General features: G+C 30.9%; 1 protein-coding gene across 2 annotated transcripts in view; it reads right to left on the bottom strand.

Annotated features, from left to right (window-relative positions):
• The window catches only part of LOC143222354 (E3 ubiquitin-protein ligase Nedd-4-like), a 51,958-nt gene extending 32,161 nt beyond the window's left edge, over positions 1–19,797 (bottom strand). For both annotated transcript variants that reach the window (XR_013012197.1, XM_076448787.1), the window contains exons 1-7: positions 19,665–19,797; positions 19,118–19,195; positions 15,789–15,868; positions 14,777–14,885; positions 11,675–11,713; positions 8,444–8,497; positions 5,609–5,715 (exon numbers count right to left, since the gene is read on the bottom strand). Coding sequence is in view for 1 of the 2 variants with exons in the window: in XM_076448787.1 (XP_076304902.1) it covers positions 5,609–5,715; positions 8,444–8,497; positions 11,675–11,713; positions 14,777–14,885; positions 15,789–15,868; positions 19,118–19,186 (458 nt within the window). In the remaining variant the exon portion in view is untranslated. The remainder of the gene's footprint in view (positions 1–5,608; positions 5,716–8,443; positions 8,498–11,674; positions 11,714–14,776; positions 14,886–15,788; positions 15,869–19,117; positions 19,196–19,664) is intronic.
• Between the last annotated feature and the right edge of the window lie 354 nt (positions 19,798–20,151).

Genomic DNA, 20,151 nt, shown 5'->3' with positions numbered 1-20,151 from the left:
AAGCAAAATATTAGTTATATCACTTAAGTTCATGTAAGCTTTGAAATAACATAAAACTTCACACTTGGTAGGAAATCCATCATTCAAAACTAGAGAAATCTGCCACAGGCCAGCACATTTATAGAGTGAAGAGAAATCTGCCACAGGCCAGCATGTTTATAGAGTGAAGAGAAATCGACCACAGGCCAGCACGTTTATAGAGTGAAGAGAAATCAGCCACAGGCCAGCACGTTTACAGAGTGAAGAGAAATCTGCCACAGGCCAGCACGTTTACAGAATAAAGAGAAAGCTGCCACAGGCCAGCACGTTTATAGAATAAAGAGAAATCGGCCACAGGCCAGCACGTTTATAGAGTAAAGAGAAATTGGCCACAGGCCAGCACGTTTATAGAGTAAAGAGAAATTGGCCACAGGCCAGCATGTTTATAGAGTAAAGAGAAATTGGCCACAGGCCAGCACATTTATAGAGTAAAGAGAAATCTGTCACAGGCCAGCACGTTTATAGAGTAAATAGAAATCGGCCACAGGCCAGCACGTTTATAGAGTAAGAGCCACAGGCCAGCACGTTTATAGAGTAAAGAGAAATCTGTCACAGGCCAGCACATTTATAGAGTAAAGAGAAATCAGCCACAGGCCAGCAAGTTTATAGAGTAAAGAGAAATCGGCCACAGGCCAGCACGTTTATAGAGTAAAGAGAAATCGGCCCCAGGCCAGCACGTTTATAGAGTAAAGAGAAATCTGCCACAGGCCAACACGTTTATCAAGTAAGAAGAAATAGACCGTAGGCCAGCACATTTATATAGTAAAGAGAACTAGGTGTTGCTGGATTTCATGAACAGGTTGTAGCTTATGTGCCATTCATTACATATATGTGTTGGCTTTTTAATAATATTACAAGCATTACTGCTTTCTTCAGATGGATGAGTTTGGGATTTTAGTTGTGGCTTGGAAGTAGCTTTATTATGACAGCTATGAAAACATTGGGAATTATCATGTTCTGGATTTGTTTTAATTGTTTTTGAATTGTTTAACCAATAACAGTTAAGAAAATCATGAAGTACTGTAATGTGGACACTGCTGCACCAACAAAAATTCCATATGAAATTCTAATCTTTTAATTATTATAACATATAATGAGGCACAGCACACCATGTCCAATAGTGGTTAGAGACAATCACCATCTCACCTTGGTCAAGTCCAATTCTGGGATACTAAATCGAGGACAAATCCTAATATTTATTACACATAAGATTTGTTTTGAAAAAGCAATAACAGTCCATTCCATCACATATATGCGAGTTCTAAATCTAAGTAACAAGCTGTGATTGATGTAAAGGAAGGCTCACTTCCTATTAAAATATGACCTTACCAGTACACACACACACACACACACACTCCTGTGTATTTCAACAGGAGCAAGAACTCCATCCTACAAATTAACAAGATGCAACGATTTCTGATAAGTAAAGAGCACAATCAGTAGAAGCAACAACAGCTTCACTAGTCAAGTACAGATGACTCAGTATACATGTTGTGTAACTCCTCTTAAACCACTGGCCACACGACCTTCTAAATGGTGACATACAAATCAGCTTGGCCCAAAGATTTGAGCAATATTAAAACTTTTCACCCAATCCCTTAGGGAACCTGGATATTTTGCAAGAACACTCCAAGATGAATTCTCTGAAAACAGACCTCAAATTTGACATTAATTTACATGTAATTAAGTAGGCCTCCTAATTAGCATTCATAATTCAATTTAAAAAAAATGAAACATTAAAGAAGCAAGTTATTAAACTAAAAAAAACTCAAAAGAGTAGTTCAAGTATATGTACTATAGTAACACTTTAAAGGTGGACCAGAGGTCAAGTATTAGGACCGATAATGGGAAGAACATCCTGCTAAATTGAATCACAATGTGAAATAAAACAGGAAAACAAGAATACCATTGTTAAAATATGTATAGAATTCAATGACAGACATAAGTAACCATTATTAAAGAAAACTGCAAAGTCTAACAGAAAAGGGTGAAAGTAGATATGTCATCTTATATATGTGTATATGTATTGTGAACTTTGATTTATGTTCAAGCATGCTTCTGTCTCCTGTTCACGGGAGCGACTTCCTGTACTGTGCGTGAAAATCTGCACATGTAGACAAAGCTGAACATTCAGTTTTGAATTGATTGGAAAACGCATATAAATATTAATAAATGTTATTATATAGATACCAAATTTTATTTTCCAAGCACAATATTTTACACCAAATTAATTATCATTCACATTTCAAATTGTGACACAAAAACTTGATTTATCACTGTATGTTACTGTTAAATGGCTCTTAGCATGGCTGCAATGTTTAACAATTACTTTTCAGGATGGGTATTATAAGTAACTCAGAGCTCCAAGTGAAACCAAAGAGTGCAACACAATTTCCGTTTTAAAGTCCGAGTAATTTAAATCAACAGATTATTGTAAGCTTTTCCTGTTGCTGGAGACAAGTACTTCAACTTCAATTCACTGAAGTTAAGATCCTAAGAAGCTATGTTCCTTATGAATCAGCTCTAAAGGTGTCTTTAACCTACCCATACAAAAATAGATGTAGCAGACTAGTTTACCAAGAAACCTTTATGTAACTTGAAACCAGACACTGAAATCTCTTTCCTGCACCCACATTCCTAGAGGAATCAGAGATGACTCTCATTTATAAATGATACAAGATTCATGCTGAACACTTATTATGTCTGGCTACTTCACGGGAACAAGACAGTGTTATTCTGAAGATTACTGTCCTTCCAGTGTTCTAAACTGTTCTTAGAGTGTTACCACTTCTGTCCAAACCTTATACACATAGTTTGTTCCTTAGAATACACTGATTAGAGAATTTTGAAAACTGATTGACTTATTAAAAAGATATAAATGACAAGTTTTTTTTTTTTTTATGAACAAACCCTACTGTACTAAATGTACAGTAATGAAAATATGAATATGTTTTATATTCCTTCTGAATTACACTAAATGATAGAAAATGACAAAATATCAAGCCTGAAACATTTCTGTTAACATTGTTCAAATGATAGTTAAAATTAATAAATAAATAGACTTTAAAATCTGCATTTTAAAAATATTTTATGTAGTGTTGAAAAGTATGAAAAGACAAATGAAACCTTATCCTTAGAATTACTTGATAAATTATGTACTTTGTATATGAAAATGTATCAAATGTACATTAAATGCAACCATCTCATTTGATGTTTAGGGACAATGAAAGATTTATTCACTTTTCACACACCTATTGCAACAACCTGTATAAACGTTTCCAGAGATTTGTTGTTCCAGACAATTCAGTATTGTTTTAAATGCAAGTTTATGACAATGTTGAGACCTTAAGTATTGTATTAATAACTCAAGTGCTTTGTAACCAACCAAAGGAAAGCAATAATCATTACTAATTATATTTATCAGGTAAATGTGTATTTAATAAAAGTAAAAAACTAGTGTTTTGGGTATTATTCAAATGGCCTAAATTCAAACTACATACAGCCAAAACATTTGAATAAAACCAATTTACTTTTTAAAATACAATTGTTGACAGTTACTAAACTGTCTTGCTGAGTTTTAAAACCATTATGGAATGAATAACAATAAGGTTATAAAGACTATACAAATAATAGTATTACTGTGGTAACATATAACAACGACATTTAAAACCTTCATGTTAGCATTGTTTCATTTTTACAACAATGCTTTGATACCAGTTAACTTTTAAAAGTGAGCTATGTAACAATATAACCAAATATTTAGTATTTTTATCTGAAAGAGAAGATTACCACTGTATTAACAGTAAATCAAAAACAGCAATACAATAACATCAATTCAACTTCTGTAATGTTAGCCAAATACAGGTTAAAGGTCATGTTTTCATGTTATAATCTGTAGTCGTTCTAGAATGACAGAAAGCATAATTTATATTTATTTCCTTGTTAGTTTTATGATGGTTACGAGGTTGGTCAAATTTACAGACCCCACATAGTTAGGACAGAGAGAATAAGAGAAAATATAAAATCTTTCTGAAAAAAATTATTCAAAATGTATTTAGGAGATTTTAGAGATTACACAAATAATATCCAAGATTTTGGGAAGAATTATTTTTCAATCATAATATGAAAATCACTGAGTAAAAATACTTAATCACAAAATTTGATTTTTTGTGTAATAAAGACTTGCAGCCTTCACTAAAAGTATATCAAATTTTGTGAATGTAGACAAACTGTTTCAAAACTTATAAAATAATTACTTGTGTATATTTTAATGAATACAATCATAAAAAGGTTAAACGATGTTCATATTGCTCTATTAGCTTCAAAATAATCAGTTAATGGCTGAGACTTTGATGTAATTGCTGTGCATTTCAGCTACACTGATTTTAGAAAAGTCAGTATTCTTTAAGGTAACTAACAGCTCAATCTCACACTTCGAAAAAAATAATAATAAATGTATTTAACGTTTAAGTAACTAATGATGTTGTACACGATGCAAGCAGTTCAAAAATAATGATAGCAGCAAATAGCCTCATTAGCTTTCCAATAATAAAATATATGGTAAAAAATTCTGATGGTGATGGCAATCCAACCAGAGATAATCGAATCACCAGGCCATGCTGGCCCAAAGTGGAACAAACTTGAAGTTAAAGTAAAACAAACAAATGGATGCCTTTTAGTGCTATAATTGAGTTCCCATATAATACCAATGTGTACTTTACACATTGCCTAATATGTACACTTGCACTTTAAAACAAACAAACATAATGACAATATTTCAATTACTTAGATAACTGGAATAATCAGATACAGTAATAACTGGAAAAAGTAATTTTGATTAATTTCAAAACAATAAATTTAAATAACACTCGTGATAAACCTGTTGTTCGAATAATTAAAAACAGTAAAAATTAGGAACACTGATTTATGTCAGTTGATTATTTTTTAGATATTAAACGACTCGCTTAACGACACTGACACATGTAAATCCATGCTCATAGATAATTATATTAGCCACCTAAACAAATTTTTATCAGAAATAACTTCACAAACATTTTGAAATTTTAACGATTATGGTTTCTTTTCATTTCTCATTTCTAGTATACAGTATTTGGAACATTAAATGTAAAGGACCAATAAGAAACAAGTCATTATTCATTCTAGAAGGATGCATCCCTATTCACAACATTTACTAAAACCTATTTTATTTTTTGGTACTAAACAACATTTTGGAATTAATATACAACCTTTTGTTTGTCAATCTGAACTATTTACATGTTTATAAAACTATACATATATATTCCATTATTTTGTACTTTATCTTGTCTATATCTACAACATTGTTCACTTATATTACATTAGTTTCTTTTCCATATTTCTTTCCTCAGTGAACTGCATACAGTGGTACATTTTCACAAGCACAATTGTTATTTGTTTTAGTGTTAAAACTAACATACACGGATTGCTCAAAATACTGCTACACAAAAAAAACACCTTTCCACTTCCACACTGTGTTTCACAGTGATCTTATTGTTATAACACCATTTAACACTTGAAAGTAAACACAAACCTGCGAGGTCGGAGAATGTAGTACTTGAAAGGAATGTTACGTCCAGGTTTCTCTGAAGGAATATTCAGAAGAGGTAGTTCGACCATACCTAAAAAGTCATCTCTTGTCTGAAAGTGTAATTATAGATATATAACATAAGATAGTAGACAATATTTACTATTCTTTATAATAACTTAGAATCAACATGGTTGTATTCTGACAATAAAGAAATTTTATGTTCTTCGGATCAAGTCTGCATGGATTTCTAATCAGAATATAACCATAAATCTGTTAAATAATTCATTCTGACTGATAAGACATCACCTAACACTGCATCATTTAGAGTAACTTTAATGAATATAGTTCTATTTAGCTCTGTATGTTTTGAAAAATCTCAGCTATCAGAAACTCTAACACAAATGTATTCAAATGACTGTGCAAAGGCCACAAACAAAAACGTTTCTATGGAAACCTATATAATTGTTACACATCCACTTTTAATTAAAAACAACATTTCATACACACAAAATGGTGATTTACAAGCATACTTACATTTTATACTTTTTTAGCAAATTAAAATTAAAAAATATATTTTAAAATCTACATCAATGACTTCTTCTCTTGAAAAATTAAAAAACAGTGAATTGCAAGTTTATATTCTAAATATAGCATACAATTACTTAAGTAAGTTTCTACCCACTATACACCTTTACTATAAATTTATTTTACTAATTTTTTGAGAACAACATGTTTGTCTGAAAAGCCACAATTCCACAGTTCATTATTAGATGTTTTAAGACTAAAATTTTTCGAACATGTTTCACAAACATAATAACAAGTCAAAGTAACAAATAACCTTTAAAATATTGTTAACAGATCTACTCCATACTGCAAAATTAACAATTTTAATTCAAAAAACTGGAAATTAATATAGAACTCTAAGTTCCTTCTTTCTGTAGTCCACATTATTCATATGCAACACTGTTATTTGTTGATGTCAAAGCTCAAAAGATTAATTCAACAGTTCACTGGTGTTTTTATGATTAACCAATATTTTATCTACCTGATCAGGTTATCATGGAACTGTTGCAAAATGCCAGACTTCTTTCTCTACCTCACATAACTCAAACAGAAAAATATTAGTTTCCCAAACCAAAGATCCAAATTTTCTGTATGACCACAATTACTCAACAGTTTTTAGAAAACTTGTTCTTTTGGTTATAAATATATAACAACAAACACTTCTTGCACATAATAACAAAGGTGAAACAGCAGCATGGGCAAGTCAAAACAAATTCAACTGGCTGTCATACAAGAAAAACAATATACACAAGGAATGTTCTGTAGGTGTGACTACTGGACACTACAAGCAGGCATGCCAAATACAATGGTGTTAATGAACACTATTTTCAAGGATTTCATTTCACACCCATTTTCTTAACAATATATTTTATAAACAACTGTTTAATTTTTCTACGGTAATGTGACCTTTTGTTCTATTTCGTTAACTAGTTTGCACTTGTTGTGCAAGTTCAAAAAACAAAGTAATTTTCTTCTTTAAGATATCTAACTCACCTTGCTTATTTTCTACAACAACATGCAAGAATAATCAAAACAAAAGGTGAACAACTCATTCTTTTTAAAATTAAAATAGATCCTGTAGCAGCAGAGTCCAGCTAAACTGTTACAACTGTGCTACAACAGTTACCCATTTCCTTGAATACCCAAACAAGAAATTAAAAATACATTAATCCTGTACCAACAGAGTCCAGCTAAACTGTTACATTACATGAACCATCAACTGTTTGGGACTCTGTAAAACACACACACATATATATCCAATGAATAACAAAGAAGGAACTGTCACTTCACATTTTACAAAATCATGCCAGTAATAAAAGCATGGAGAGAGAACTGTAAAGAAATATTGAATGTAACTCTTTGCAAATCAGTTTTTAAGAAGACACTTTGGCAATCTTATACAGAAGCCTACTTTTTATGTGATAAGCCTGAAAGTATTACTACAGAAACTAATACTATAATGTTTGTATTCATAGACCAGATCAGCATGGATACCCTTACAATATTTACAGATGTAACAGGTGTAGGCTTGAAGATTTTGCTCATTAGGAAACAAGCATATCATTACCTTTAGAGCACCGACAGATTTATACGTTATGCTAGATTACCTAGAATATATATTAAAAAAGGCTATCTAAAAATCAATCATGTGTGTGTATCATCCAGTATGTTGAATACAGTTTTGATTCAAATTAGATGTTTCAAACATCCAAACACAAAGTCCACAGTTTCTTATATTTTAAAGAATACACTTCTGCAGAGTATTTGTTTTTATTATACTAATATTTTGGAAACTTTAACTACACACTTGAGAGACTTTAGCAACTATGAAACATGTGCACAATATCTCATTCTTGCCGAGATTTCACATGGCAGGTTATTGTGTACAACATCATAAATCATCATGTCATGAGAAATTCACACACATCTTGAGCTAACTCATTCTCTGGCTCCTGTAATGTGCGAATTACATTCCAAAAGAGAAAATGTCACATCAAGTGACATCAAACAATAGCATAAAACAGATTCGTAGTCATCAAGGAATCTGTTTGTTGGGATATTAAATATAAAGATGTAGTGAAGAAAACTTAACTTTGCTACTGTGCTGCAATCTGCTGCATGTAATGTTTCCAAGTGTGTGGTGCAATAAAAGTGAAGTTTTACAATGTTCACAAACCACATGGTATAAAAACTCACTCTACAATACACAAAGAATCACTACATTGTTGGAATAATGCACCAGGTTATTACTACTACTACTAATATTGCACGTACCAGTCTGTTCTCATCAAACACTTCTAACACCAGCTTGTGCTGAGTACGTTTAACCTGAAAGATAATTTCCATTTAAGGTAATATAAACTGAATCTAACAAAATTAATACAAAAAGTGAAAATAATTTTAAAAGTTAATTACTATACAGAAAAAGTAATAAATACAAATATAAAAATTAACTTTTATTTCTTATTAATCAACACATGCCATCAACACTTTCAAAACTTAAAGCTCAGTGGGTTAATTACTTACCGGAGACTACCGAGAATTAAATCAGTTTTAAAGAAACTAGATGAAGCTATTAAGACTGCTTGATAATATTAAAGAAGAACATGCAAATTACTAGGTTTCTTTAGACCATGATGTTGTTTGTTAATAGTATAGAGAATTTGTCCAACTTGGATGTGATTTTCTTCTTCATTAAGATAAATTATTAGAATTTTGTTTGTTGAAATAATTCTCATTTGAGTTGATTTGTACATGTTTTCTAGAAAAACCACAAACGGTAGCATTATTAAAAAAAAAGATATACTCCAATTTTCTATATGCTGCCCAAACTTTTATAAAAGTCAGAGCAAAATGTTCTGTGGCACCCGAATTCAATCCCTGGACTGTATCATCGATTAGTTTCACTTGCCACCCAAAGAATCATGTGTAACCATGTATAATGATGCATGTTGCATAAACAAGAAACATTCATATGTTTTGTACACATTTCTAGATTGATCAATCCATTTTAAATATTAAGTACGGAAGAGCAATAACATAATAAAAAACTATTTCACCATTGCAAAAAATAAAAGATAATTGTTCAATGCCTGTTAACGTGTATTAAAATTATCTTTTATTAAGCTAAGCCTACTTCAAGACTAAATCAGTTCATTCATTTACTCAGAAAATGTATACATACAGATCCTTAAACTTAATAACAAAGTAACCATGATTTTATTAGACTCTTACTAAGGGTCTTCCTTTGGTCAGGGGTCAAAGATCATGTTATTATATTTATAGACATACATGAAAAGTTTTATTGAAATATTACTTTACAAATGTACGTCAATAAGTTTAGCATCATATTCTATACTGTTTAATTTCTTAATTTAAATATATATATTAAAAAAGGCAATCTAAATGTCAATCGTGTGCGTGTATCACCCAGTATGTTGAATACAGTTTTGATTCAAGTTAAATGTTTCAAACATCCAAACACAAAGTCCACAGTTTCTTATAAATTCAAATTATCAACACTGACAAGACAGAATATAAAATAAAAACCTCCTTTCTTTTCTATTTCCTGATATCACTGTGTTTATCGAACAAAGTGCTCCCACCCACTTCTCCCATTTTTGGAAACACTTCCTTGTTCTCCTGCTTCATTCTCTCATGGTTTTATAACCAACTAAAAGTTCAAATTTCCCTGTGTGGTTTTCTCAAAATCTTGGAGTTTGGAAGATGTCAAAACTATTTTTTTGTGCTTTAACTGAGAAGGTAGAGGAAAGTGACAATGTTGTTGAATTTTTTAAGACCCCATACAGCTTAGTTACTAAGCCTGATAAATAACAGTGGAATTCTGTGATATTAATAAAACGATTTATGATTTTTTTGTTATTTCAAAACACATGTATGAAACCTAAAATACATTTTGTTCTACCAGCAAAATTTGATAAAGCTTAACAAATTATGGCAAGCTATAAACAAGTGAATACAAAGTTAGTGAGTAGAACAGGTCACTGTTTTCTTTATTTACTGTTCTATGTTTAATAATGATAAAACAAGAGAGAAATTAAGAATTTATTTGTAAATAGTAATAACACACACACACACACACACACACTGTAACTTGTTATGACTGAAATTTGATCATATTTTATGAAATACTGGTTGACAAGAAAAACCCAAGACAGGTCATTTCCTGAAAGCCAGCTTTATACTACTGGATACAGTAATATGAGTGTATGTGTATCACATTACTGCAACTTGTGCAAGCTTACACACATCTGAAAGGTTAATAAAATAAAAATATTAAATTACATTGACGAATAACTTTACGAGATTCAAGCTATTTACACTAAACTTTTGTGGGTTCTTGTTATAATATGTAGTCATTCTAGAACGAAAAAAGTGCAACTTATTTCCTAATTCTTTATGGTGCCAAATAGATCAAACCGACACAGGGATATAATAATAAAAATATAGTTTTTCTAAACAAAATTGGTTGATAATTATCTGAAGGTTATTATAATCTTTGCACATAAAATTTGGGAATTTTCCGAGACATAAAATTACTCTACATGTTGGACAGTCAACATTTGAAAAAAACAAAAAAAACACACAAGTAAATATTTAAAAAAACAACAACTTCAAACTTGATTTAAAAAAACCTGATATATTATATATGAAAGTCTTGGAGCATTTACTGATAACATGCACAATTTTGTGAAGGTATACTAACTGCATTACAAATTACAGTAAGAAAACCATACAAAGCTTGTTGATGGAGAGCTAACAACAATTAAAATAAAATAATAAAACTTAGTATAGACTTACAAAACTTTATCTTGTCTGGATATAGTTTCCTTAGGGCTTTTTAAATTTGAAAGTGACTGAACAAATCTCACAAGAGATTACAAAAAGCAAAAAATATATACAACATTTAACATGTACAAGGACTTTAAAGATAAATATTAGAAAATTAAATTCAAAAAAGCTGATTTAGCAAAGAAAAATTTATATATATGTATAATTGCTTCACTTATTAGCAAACAAAAATAAAACCAGTTCAAATATATAGAAAAACCTCATACAGTTGAGAAAATAAACTAAAAAAGCCATTAATACTCTTACAAAATATGACTGACAACCTAAATTATATAATTTTCCAAACATCTTATTAATGTATACTGACCATAATAAAGTTGTTCACAATTTTTTAGACATGTGAAACTAAAGTACATTGCACATTACTGTTTTAATTAATATATTGTATCTGAAACCCATGAGGATGTACTAAAGTTGGAAACTAATACAAAAATCTCTTTCTTCTATTGACGGGGCTTCCTTACAATTACACTAGATTTTTTTTTTTTTTTTCGGCTGCTGCTGTTTATGTTCTGTGTTTAGTCTACTTTCAAGTTTTCAGTTCTGTTGAAAATTGTGGGAGTGGCTTTTAAGTAAATACACATTCATATACTTACGAATTACTTTATAGAAGTAGAGACTTGTAAAACATACCCTAAAGATAAATTCTTCATCCCATCTTGGATTCAAAGTCTGTAAAATAAAAAAGTTACATCATAATTAGTTTAAATAATTCCACATACTTTATAAAGAACAAGGTTCTCTAGCTTTCATGTTGCACATGTCTTTACAATTTAATTTTCAGTAACTTTCACCATAATTTTAGTGAAACAAGTCTGTTTCACCTTTCTGATTATTCACAACATTTCAGTGAATGCTTGAAATTTAAAATCAGACTTTGTTTTTTATTTACATATTACTTTATGCTTAATGTTTAAAGTCCACTTCTTTAATGTTTCGTTTGCTTTTTTTTTAATTTCCTGCAAAGCTACATGAGGGCTATCTGCGCCAGCCATCCCTAATTTAGCAGTATACGACTAGAGGGAAGGCACCTAGTCATCACCACCCACCAGCAACTCTTGGGCTACTCTTTTACAACAAATAGGGAGATTGACCATCACATTATAATGCCCCCACAGCTGAAAGGGCGAGCATGTTAGGTGCGACGGGGAATTCGAACCTGCGACCCTTAGATTACGAGTCGAGTGTCTTAACCATCTGGCCATGCCAGGGCCCTTCTTTAATGCATATAGGTGTATTTTGAATCAATTTTCTGTCCACTTACAATTTTAATTGCAAGTTCATTTCACAATGTTTCAGATTTACTTCAAAAGCTTTTACTGAAAGCTTGCATCATTTTGGTTTTAAAAAGTTTAATGATGTATACACATACATATAATTATATACAAAAACACTTGTTATTAAAACTAACAAACACAATAATAAATACAAAAAAATTGTAGCTAGTTATTTACTACATTATTATAGCATAGTTCACATTTGTGTAAAAAATATATTGATTTTTATCTATTAGCCCTTATTGTTGAGCACTTATCAATGAAATAAATCAGCAAACCATAAAATAGTATTCATTGTAAAAATATAAGGTTTAATATTCTTAAATATACCCTTTGTTTCATACAAATTTAAAGTAGTAATGAGAGAAACTGAAACCAGATATTTTAAATGATATAGCTTTCAAGAAACTTTCAGGAAATTTTAAAATATTATTGTACCAATATACACGTAACACAATTAGTTAGAAAAGTAACAAGTATATTTTATATATTCTAAAATCTGACATTTCTATTCTTTGAATTATTATGATTGTGTTAATTATTTTATTCGGTAACGAGAAGTTAATTTTACTTAAGTTGTAATCTATGGCTTGCAATTAACCTTTAAGTAATACCAAAGAAATATTTTAACTAACTTGTTTTAAACATAATTAATTTGTAAAAAGAGCTCATGGAATTCATTGCTACATTACATTATTGACATACATACTGTTAAAACTTTAGTTCTATCAAAACACATATCGACATTTAACACGTGCTGAATCTTGGAAAGTCAGACACAGACTGGATTCACTGTATTTATCATATTGAAAGTTTGAAGCAGTGAAGCTGAAGATAATTCCCCATGTCTCAAGTTCTTAACTTCAGTAATTAGTAGAAAATAAAATTATCTTAAAAAAAGTTAATTTCCTCAATATGAGTTATTACAACATTTACCAAACAATGGTCCATTATAAACACCTTGCTGTTCTGTTAGATTTCAAAAAAATAAAGTGAAAGAATATTCATATCCAAATCGTAACAATTTTCCTTTAACTTGCTTTTCAGTAGTGCACAAAAACTTAGGGAAGCTGCAAGCTGGTCTCTGGTATCAAAAAGTTCAACTTGCATAGATCTACAAAATCTTAATAAAAGTATGATACCCAGAGGGATCATTCCATGAGAACTTTTCCTCATAAAGAGAACTTTAATGACATCTTTCTCAAACATTTGAGACATTTAGTAATTACAAAATAGACTAAAAGGATAAAAATATACAAGAAATGTTAATTATTTAGAATGCACACAAAACAGCATTAAATAATCAGTGGTGCAGCTAGGGGGACATCTGTCCCCTGGTGCAGCATCAGGGGTAGGGGTACCAAATTGATGTTACATAATCAGAAAAATTGTGTAACGAGGGGGTGCGAAAACTGACTTTGTCCCCAGGTGCTGAAGCTACACTGCTATAAATAATATTCTGTTTATGTCAAAACCAGAAGTGACAGACACCAGATTAAAATATGTTGTCAACAGTCTACATTAGTATGCATTTCCTGGTTACTTATGCAATTCCTTACTCAGAAAATAGAATGTGACTTTCCTTTTTGTGAAATACATGTACATGACAGTGACCAGGAAAAAAATTTCATAGCAACCAAACAAAAATTATTTTTCTATGAGAAAAGAATGAGTCAAGCAGACAAAAAGGAAATGTGAAATAATACAGAAAACATGTTATAGCATTGTGTTATTCACAAGTTTTCAAGACGGTTTTTCTGATGTTTTATAACCATTCCTAAATAGCGATTTTCTAATGTTGATATTCATGAATTTCCTTTACTTACATCGATCATATTAGGCATTATTTTCTATAAAAACAATAATTAAATCAACTGATATATTATATACAATCCAAATAACACTAAACACCTTTTTCTTTTGGTGTGTGGGAGGTAGAGGTCTTAACATTTTATTAGTAAATACAAGAAATCCTGTTGAATCCACACTAAAGTAAAGTAAACACTTCAAACTGTTCTTCGAACATTCTAAAAAGCAAATATGCTCTAATGTGACGATTTAGATAATGTTACAAATAAAACCTTTAGAATTACTCATTTCCTGTTTTTGTGTCCACGATGTATGCTACTGAAAGGTTTTTTTCTAATAACAAACACAGAAAAGAAATCAGAAAGTACGATGACCTTTTACATAACAAGTGTTACGTTCACAAAGGAGAATATGAAATTGTTCTGACATTAAGTGCTAAAATAAATGTTCACAAATCTAATTCTGGAGTTATCATTGATTCTTAACAATTGTGACAAGTATTATCATAGCAAGTCATGTTTTAAAAGTTTAACAAAAACACAAGACAAGTTCCATTCTTGTATGCAAGATGACCCATCACCCCACTGTTTACATCTTCAGCAAGCACTGTTATTGTATGGAAACTCTAATGAAGAAATATTTAACTTGCCTTTTTTTTTGTTTTAGTGTAGACCGAGTCAACCACACTTCCATCATCTCTGTCAGTGTCTTGAGTCTCTGTTTCATTTCTCAATAAATCAATTCGTACATATGGATCACTGAAACATTTTTATTAAGAATAAATCCGTATCTAAAAACACTTCTACGATGTCTGCCACTTAATTTCCTGTTTAAACTATAACCAAAAAAGTCTCATTTTAAACTGAACAAAGTTATTTTTCACTTTTTATGTGTGTTACTTTCTTTAAACAACCAGATGTATGTACAGGTACACAAAATCAAACTACTCTAAGTGTAGGAAAAATATATTTTTCACTTTGTCTTTAATATTGCTTGTTGGGTCATTCCTTATGTTCTCTTTGTTTTGTTCATTTCTACACACTTGTCTTCACAACTACCTTAACCAGTTCTTTCTTATTTTTTTCTATAAGAAGTGAGAATGAAGTTATTCCAAATGTATGTGATAACATTAAACAAGTCTGGCAAAAATGTCGAAAACTGACACTTACTTAAAATTATTTTATCTGTAATTGTGTTAACATTTGTTATCTTCAAATCCAATTACTTTCATACAACTCTTACCCCAAACTCAACAAATCTGTGATTAGTTCTTAAAACTGTTCAATATTCTATTTAAAATATGGTTTTTAAAAACTTCCAACACCTTGAAACAGGTAAATGTTACATAGTGCAGGGTAATAAAAGTAACACAAGGAAGAGCTTGTGAACTGGTTGGAAGAACTACCTTGTTCTAATTGGAGAAATGTGTGTCATTAGGCAACAGAAACATTGCAAGTGCATGTTTAGTTCAAGATAAAAAAAACTACTGGATGTGATAAATATGGAAAGAATTACATACTTGTATACAATAGTAATGATAAATGTGTGTCAATTTCATTTAGATGTATTTTAAAGACTCATCCATTAATATTTTATTATTTCCTTGTATGACAAAAAATGAAATTGTACTACACTTTGAAAAGATCTTAATTTTTTTTCACCTTGCCCCAAATATATCTTTCTTAGCCAAATCATGGCCAGCTATAACCCGAAGACGAAGCAGTCTCGGTGGCTCAGTATCCTAAAGAAAAAAATAAATAATAAAGTAAATTTTCATCATAAAATACACAGAAAAAGTAAGATCATACATTCTGAAAGCAGTACTCAAACCATGTAACCTACATTAACTTCAGAGCATTACTGGTTTACAGAGTCAAGCTCTGTTAGTAAGCATGCTCAAAAAATTTTTATGAGATGTTTCAATATGGCAATTCTTTTACCATAAACAGAAGAAGGAAATGCATAACCAGGTTAAGTGTTTTGTTTTATTAGTATTAGTGACTAGATTTTACCATATGAATGATGACTATTATCACTGTGTATACACACTGATAGTTTTACACTCTTTGTGGATACAACTACTACTACAGGCATTAACTTTTATCTTTCACCACTTCCCGAGTAAAACTCGATGTGATTCCTATGTTACACAGATAAACAAATCATAAAACTTGTATCTGCAAATACACGCACACACCTACAATCATGAGTAATATCTGCTTATATATTATTAACATTTATACATTTGCATCCTATAAACTATTATAGCAGGTTAATACAAAGAGGTAAACAGTAAAATTCAAAAGTATTATCTTGGAATAAGTTTGCATAACTGTACACAAATTTAAGTCTTAACTTGTTTTCTGAAATAACAACGATAAAACTCAAAATATCAGTCATAAATAAATAGACATATAACAACGATTTTCTGGCAATGGGAGGAAAACATACTAATTCCACTGACACTAGAAAACATTTAAAAAACATGTTATTGATATTCAACCTCAAACCACATACACAAGTTACATCAGGCATTTCTAATATATTAGCATCATTTCTAACAAAACGAACATGCTAGAAAACACTTGTAAATTTAAAAATTATATATACATATATCCATTAGTTGAGTCTGAATGTATTTTTTTATAATACGAGCTACGGAAATTTTTCTTCCACATTTTCAAAGAAGTTTAACAATCGAATACTATTACAAATCTGCTTTTATCTTCAACACTAATTAAAAGCTAAGCCACAATAGCTGTTAACTTAGTCATTCAAAAGGCATGACATAACAGAAGTTTATTTAATACTAATAACTTAGGGTTTTGATAACAGTTATGCAGTATTTGTTTTGTTTATTTCATTCAAACTATTTTCAGATAATTTTGTCTAAATACTGGACAACATTGTTTAAGGAAATAACTAACTAATAAATACCACTTGTCTGTTGGATGAAACTTTCACTTTTTGCCCATCTCGGGCACGATGACTTTATCATAGTTCGAGATGCAGGAACATAGCTAGTTGATTGTTCAGCTTAGCTTGTAGATTATAATTTACGAGTGCTAACTTTCTTCTGATTATTCATTCACCTTTTGCCGAGTTTATTATTCTAAAGTGTCCACTGTTTGATTTTTCACTACTGTCTTTGTTTAGGTGGTTCCAAGTTCCAGAGTCATTGAAGGAACTTTTAGGAACATGGTTCTTGTAGCTAAAACTCAAGCTGTTAACCTGATGTGGACTTTCCTGCAGCAAGGACACAAATATTTGTATTCTACCAGCAATTTTTTAGATATTTTGCTTTAAACAGGAAAAACTGCACATCCATTTGAAGATTACTCTTAGACTGACATGAAGTTGATTATATATTGCTTTTGAGTTTACTCTCTATTTTGATGCTGTGGGAACCAGTGAAAGGTAACACCAAAGTGACAGGACATTTACAAAATGCCATCTGAGCCTAACAATTAAAAACCAAGATCTATATACACCTTCAACGTTTGGGTACATTTTCATCTCGTGTCTACAAGAACATGTGGTATACTTTTTCACGATGTCAAAAATTTATGTGCATATTAATAACAGTGGCATAGGAAATAAATAATATTCTACTTATGGACGTGTCTCAGCAAGGGAAGAATGGTTCTCTAACAAAGAGAATCGTCATACGTAAAGTTTAACAACAATAACAGACTGCACGTCACGTATTACTGCACAGCTAATAACATTGTCCAATGGTATATTCAAGACTATACTTGCATATCCACTCTTAAATAAATATTTAAAACCAGCCTTTATTTTTCAGGAAATCATCAAGTCCCTATTTAAATTCCTCTAAGGTTTTCAAGATATAGCACAGTTAAATCAGATATTGTTCTGTCAACCATCTAGAAATTCTAGTAAACTTTAAAAAGATAACCTTTTAACCTTCCTTCGTCAGCCCATAAAAAACAAGAGATTTTAACCTACCTCTAAAATAACATTTCCATTGGAACAAATCATTCTAGCAGCCACCTAGTGGCCTATTTACGAGTAAGGAAGCCAAAACTGTACACAATGTTTCAAGAGAAGCCAAACTAGTTAGTGAGTTGTACAGATACCTCTAATCAATGTCTTTTGAATTGTAATCAATATGTTTAGAAATGCACCCTAAAATTACAATAGATTTATTTACAAAAAACAAACAGTCAATAATGTGAATTCTTACCTTAAAACCTGGAGTTGTAAATAAAAATTAATTAGAATTAGAATTCATTGGCTTAACCTGATTCTCACTGTATCAATTTTTGTTTGTGAAAATTAAAATTTATATATCCTATACAACTACTTTGTCACCATATCCCTGTCTAATGAGCCCTAGTACTAGGAGAAAAGTTTCATTAAAACTGGATATAGCAACTGTATTGTAGTTGATATAATACAACATATCTTGCTATGCTTTCCCTCATGGATTTGTAGTCACAGAAAAGTGCTTCCATAACTTGTGTAACTTTTTTCAATGCCCAGAACTATTTCTTCAGTGGATTCTCCTCTACATTGAATTAAATTATAACCAAAATTCATTACTTTGCACTTGCTATAATAAAAGATAATTTATGAAATATCTGTTTAACTTTCACAGGTATTTCTTAACACCTCAACACAGCTAAAGATACCAAAAGTTTACTGTAACCAACAGGTCTTACAAATTTACAAAACAGATCCCTACCAATCCCATTAACAATAATAAGGTAAAGGCCCAAGCACTGATCCCTGAAGAACACCACTGGTACAATGGTCCAGTTGGACTCTAAAAAAATAGAGACTTCTAAAACTCTCACTGCATTTTGAACATCTTACTTAGAAATATTAATTAATCAACTTGCTTTGGTGATGACCATGAGCAGTCGTGGTACTAACATACTGTTAAAGTATTATACTGAACAGCCACCCACCAACTTTTTCAATCAACTCAATGGATTGTGATAGCAATAATTTAAAATTATCTCACCTGAGCATTGGAACTTTCTGACTCGGTAGATGACGACTCATGCCACCCATGAATTCGAGTTGTCGCCATAACCTAGGACTAGTTGCAATATAAAATATAAACACCGTGTTCGACCACGCCTTACGATAGTTCTTTGCTTAGTTATAATATATATGAACTGAAGTAACTAGATTAGGCCTAACAGTGATGAAAAGATGTTACACCAAAGCCCTACGAGTCGCTAGTACTGTTTAGTTGTACTAGCAGTTGTATTTAGTATATATATATATAATTATTGTGATCTACATGTTGAAAACAAAAATTAACTACTACTACTACTAGTTTTTAGTTCTACTATAGTATAAACACTTCTATCAGTAACACGAAAATACTACCCAACGTTTCCAGTACTATATTTACTTTCTGATTATGAAATGATTATTAAATTTATTATTTCATCAAGTCATTGGGTAAATTGGTGTCAAAAGAGATAGAACTCATTGCGGTATTCGTTATAAAAAACAAAATAAACTTTCGTTATAATTCAGCCAGCGTTTACAATACTAACTTAACACTCCTGTTCTCAAAAGTTATCCGTAAACAACACCAATGCTCCTCGACTGTTTTTACTCCAACCTCCCCTCCCCACCATAATATTATTACACCTTTGACGTCATCGTTGTTTAACTGTGACGTTGAGATTGCCGTAAATGTTTGAAATGACTTCACAGCATAAAACCGTACTATTGTAAAAATTTTAATCCCCTTATGGTAATTAAAATAACATCATTCTGGAATCATCTCCCATGTAACTGACCTTCCGAGGTCAACAAAGATCTAAAGTCCGATATCGACAAGTCGGTGTATTAATATAATTTTAAAAATAAAAATACCTACACTGGACTTTAAAATTGTCACTAAAATTGAGTTATCACTTGTACATTTATAAGGGTATCATGCCAAATACGCATTGGTATCTATACCACGTGAAACAAGTGAAGTTGTGCTAGTAAACTCTTTGCTAACATATACAACGAAACAAGGATGGATTTAAG

This window comes from Tachypleus tridentatus, chromosome 8 (assembly GCF_004210375.1).
Source record: "Tachypleus tridentatus isolate NWPU-2018 chromosome 8, ASM421037v1, whole genome shotgun sequence".
In the NCBI taxonomy this organism is placed as follows: Eukaryota; Metazoa; Arthropoda; class Merostomata; order Xiphosura; family Limulidae; genus Tachypleus; species Tachypleus tridentatus.
Note: the sequence above shows the minus strand (reverse complement) of the source record. Positions and strands in the feature narration are given on the sequence as shown.